This window comes from Bison bison, unplaced genomic scaffold (genome assembly GCF_000754665.1).
Source record: "Bison bison bison isolate TAMUID 2011002044 unplaced genomic scaffold, Bison_UMD1.0 scf7180017864524, whole genome shotgun sequence".
Lineage (NCBI taxonomy): Eukaryota > Metazoa > Chordata > Mammalia > Artiodactyla > Bovidae > Bison > Bison bison.
Window position 1 is genome coordinate 714,939 of NW_011495075.1, and position 4,208 is coordinate 719,146.

Consider the following 4,208-nt stretch of genomic DNA (forward strand, 5'->3'; position numbering starts at 1 on the left):
TACAGGAGGCGGAGGAAATGCAGTGCACACATGCAGTCCCCGGCGAGGGCTGGGAGGAAAACCCTGGGGCCGGGCCGGCCCGCAGACTGTGGGGCTCTTGCCCACTGGTCACTGAGGTACAGGAGGCGGAGGAAATGCTGTGCACGCTCTGGCAGGCAGTCTGTAGGCACTGGCTCACTTAATCCGTACAAGGACCCTAGGAGTCTGGGGGCGTTCCCCCATTATTATGGATGAGGTGACAGAGAGTAGTTAAGAGCCCTCAGTCAGGTGGGTAAATGAAGGAGAGAGTTGACTTCGGTCTTCCCTCTGCTTTCTCAAGTGTAAAGTGAAGCAGCATCGGTAGCCACGTTGGGGTCATTGGGAGAATTCAGTGGGACTGTTTGGGTAAAGGGCCGCCGACACTGGACACAGTGGACGTCCGGCAGATGCTGGCTGTTCCTGCCGAGATCATCTGTGTGCAGGGTGCCTTGGAGGTGTGGCGCGGAGGCCGCCCTCAGGGTCTCATAATGTGGGAAGGCAGCTAGTCTAGGTGGGACTTGGCAGGATCCCGCGCCCTCTGGATGGAGAAGAGGAGAAGGAGCCTGGGGGTGCGGTGGGGGGACAGCAGGAGGGAGACACTGCAGGCCTAGAGGGCCGTAGAATCCCGCTGGCCAGTCTGGGGATGGTCCCAGGAGCCCATGGGGTCTCGGATAAAACGTCCACGGGGTCCTGCGTGTTGAGTAGCCCTGTCCTGCTCTAATGTCTGTGAACTTTTCTCTGGCTTGTCCCTGATGAGGGGTCAGCTTCCTCCTCGGCCCTCATCATGGCCCATCCCCCTGGGAGGAGGGAGCCTCGGGGAGCACCACGTGGGGCCCGGGGGACACGGTCTGCTCATGTGCCTGCTTCTGTCTCGCAGAGACCTGAGCATGAACAGCCTCACGGAGCTCTGGCCTGGCGTCTTCCACCACCTGCGCTTCCTGGAGGAGCTGTGAGTAGAGGCCTTGGTGGGGGGTGGGAGGGGCTGGTGGGAAGGGCTGGAGGGGGTACTGTGACCTCTGACACCAGGGCACTGGGCTTCCCAGGGGAGCGGGAGTCTGGCAGAAGGAGCCATTCTGAGAGAGCGTCAGCGCCACCTGCCGAGGCGTGGGGCTGAGTGGGGGCAGCGTGGACATAGGAACTCGGACGTGAGCCTCCACCTCCCTGAAGCTGACCAGCTTGCTGTCAACATTTCTCCTTTCCTTGAAAGTGAGAGTCGCTGAGTTGTGTCCGACTCTTTTTGCGACTCTATGGACTATACAGTCCATGGAATTCTCTAGGCCAGGATACTGGAGTGGGTAGCCTTTCCCTTCTGCAGGGGATCTTCCCAACCCAGGGATCGAACCCAGGTCTCCCAGATGGCAGGCAGATTCTTTACCAGCTGAGCCACCAGGGAAGCCCCTTTCCTTGGGGCCGTCCTTGACCTGCCCTTGTCCCCTGGGTCTGGCTGCTGGCCACTCCCTGTCCTGGTGGTCCTTCCTCTGCAGTGAGTGCCCGCTTGACCCCTTCACTGGGGGCTGCCCCAGCGCGTAAGGACAAACCGCTCCTCCCTCTCTGATACACTCTGTCCGTTGTGGGTGGCTCTCACCAGCTCACGAGCTTTCTCTGGTTCCCCACAACCCAGAAAAGCCGCTTCAAGGACCCTCCCTCACTTGGCCCAAGCCCACCAGCCAGCTGTGCTCCATGGGAGCCAGTTTCCCGTCCAGCCCAGCAGGTCCACTGTCTCTCTATTCTTATCAGGGCCAACACAAGGCCCACTTCCTCCAGGAAGCCCTCTCGGGTTGGTCCCTTCCCACAGCCTGGAAGCCTGCATGCTGGTCTGACGCGCTAGTGCCGTGCTGAGTGAGTCAGCGCCTTGGCCCGAGCGCCTTCTGTCTCCTTGGGGCAGCCAGCCGCCCTCTTGCCACCCTGCCCTCCTTCTCGCCTGATCCCCAGGACCCCAGCCTGCTGGTTCATGCTGGGCACCATCAGTCTTGGGGTTCTGCTGGTTTCGCTTAAACTCTCAGATCAGGCTCCTGGTTCCAAACACTCAGCACTCCACCTGCACCCCGAGCCCTCTCCCCTGGCACAGCCCTCCCTACCGGGCCCTGGGCAGGGCCCCGAGGGCACCCTGCCCCGCCCGAGTGCACGAGCAATGCCTACGGACGCTGGCTCTCGGCGTCAGGACGTGCGTTGGCCCGGAGTGGGGAGAGGCCTCTTGGAGGAACCGTGGCCCGTTCTCAGGGGAAGGGACAGCGAGGCCACGGAGGGGGCCTGCCTGGTGAGAAGGAACGCAGGACAGCAGCCACGGAGTCGGGCTGGTGACGCGCACAGCCTGAGCCCGGGGCTGGTCCTCTGTCCTCCACTCCCTGAGGGGCTTGCTGGCCCATTTTGGAGGCAGAAATGCCCTCCTACGGAACCCAAGTGTGGAGACCCCAAAGATCACAGCACTTTTTTTGAAACAGGAAGTTTTGAGAGAAGCCTGCAAGCCGCAAAATGAAGATTCCACTTTCTGTGACAAAAATGAAAAGGAGCCAAATAAAGTGAAATAAAATGAAATAAAGTGAAATAAAAAACGAAATGAAAAAGGGAAATGAAATAAAGTGAAATGAAGGGAAATAAAGTGAAATAAAATAAGATGAAATAAAGTGAAATAAGATGAAGTAAAAAAGCAAAATGAAAGGAAAAACAACAAATGTCAACTAGAGACGCTCAGTAGAGAGATTAAAAAAGACAGCTTCTGAGCTGTGTTAGCCCAGCTCCATGTCAGCAGGCCTCTGAGAGCTGAGTCCTGGTGATGCCCGTGGGGACTTTGAGGCCCCCATGCACCTTGCAGACTCCGATGGGGACGCGTGTCAGGCGCCCTGTGCCTCATCTGTTCCTTTTAGGGTTGATGGTCACCTGTGACCAGTGTGGACGTTCTTGACTAGACCGCGGTGGTAGATTCGTTCCTACACCCCGCTTCTGCTCCAGATTAGTGGGGTTGGCTGTGCAGTTTGGAGCTCAGGGAGACCCACACATCTAGCTCCGCTGCCGACAGGACAGCACAGGGCAGGCTGTGGGTGGATGCGGCCCAGAAGATAATCGGGTCTGGGAGATGCTGCACACTCTCTGAACTGAGCCTCGGTTTCCTCCTCTGCAAGTGGGGGTCCTTGTGAGGTCAGCAGGGCAGTCTCCACCACCCTCCCTACCCATGTCCCGGGACTCTGCTGTGGGGCCACCACCCTGCCCGGCCGCCCGCCAGCATCACCCGCCCTTCTCTCTGGTTTGCAGGCGCCTCTCCGGGAACCGCCTCGCGCACATCCCGGGACAAGCGTTCTCCGGCCTCAGCAGCCTGAAAATCCTGTGAGTCTACGCCCCACGTTACGTGGAGCCTCAGCTTTGAGGACTCTGGGCAAAAGGAGGCTTGGTAGCCTGTGTCTTGCTTTGCCACTGGCTTGCTTATTTCCTTCTCTTCACGTTTCCCTTTAATTATTTCCAGGTCTTTGCTTTTGCCTTGTCCGTAAGAAAGTTGGTGGTTTGCAAACAAATGCTTAACGGCCGGATGCTTGCACCACAGTGTCAGGAAGTGTGATGTGCCATGAACGCGGCCGAGGGTGCAGGCAGGTCAGGCCTCTCAGGCCAGGAGGAGCTGGACTGTTTCTGCAGAGAAGACTCCACACTGGATTCTTAACTGCCCTTCCTTCTGAACCCTGGCCGCAGCGCGGAATCCCCCGCCTCCAGTTCCCAGGCATCTGTGTCCTTGAAGCGGAAGGAACCTGAGGCTGGAAGAGAACCCTGCATTGCTCTTCTGTTGACCCCACAGCCCCCTTGGGGAGGGGACGTGAAGGCAGCCTCTCCCCAACCCTAGTCCCCGCCCCGTCCCTGCAAAGAGTGTGGGTGAAAGGAAGTACGAATGGGACTCAGGGGTCCGAGGGCAGGCTGGGGAGGGTCCTCGGAGGGCCTGACCCCGGGCTGGGGGCAAAGTGGATCCTGGGGGCCGACCCCGGAGCGCCTGAAGCCCCCCTGCAGCGGTGAGCCGCCCCCTGCCCTGCTGCCCCCACAGCCCCGCCCTGACCTGCAGGGCTTCTTTGTACAAGGGGATCACCAAGGTGTCAGTTCAGTTCAGTCGCTCAGTCGTGTCCGACTCTTTGTGACCCCATGAATCACAGCACGCCAGGCCTCCCTGTCCATCACCAACTCCCGGAGTTACTCAAACTCATGTCCATTGAGTC

At 59.2% G+C, this 4,208-nt stretch overlaps 1 protein-coding gene across 1 annotated transcript in view; it reads left to right on the forward strand.

Annotated features, from left to right (window-relative positions):
• LGR6 (leucine-rich repeat containing G protein-coupled receptor 6) overlaps nt 1–4,208 on the forward strand; it is a 75,595-nt gene that overhangs the window by 4,038 nt on the left and 67,349 nt on the right. Inside the window, exons 3-4 of the mRNA XM_010831120.1 lie at nt 874–967; nt 3,268–3,339. Of these exons, the coding sequence (XP_010829422.1) occupies nt 874–967; nt 3,268–3,339 (166 nt within the window). The remainder of the gene's footprint in view (nt 1–873; nt 968–3,267; nt 3,340–4,208) is intronic.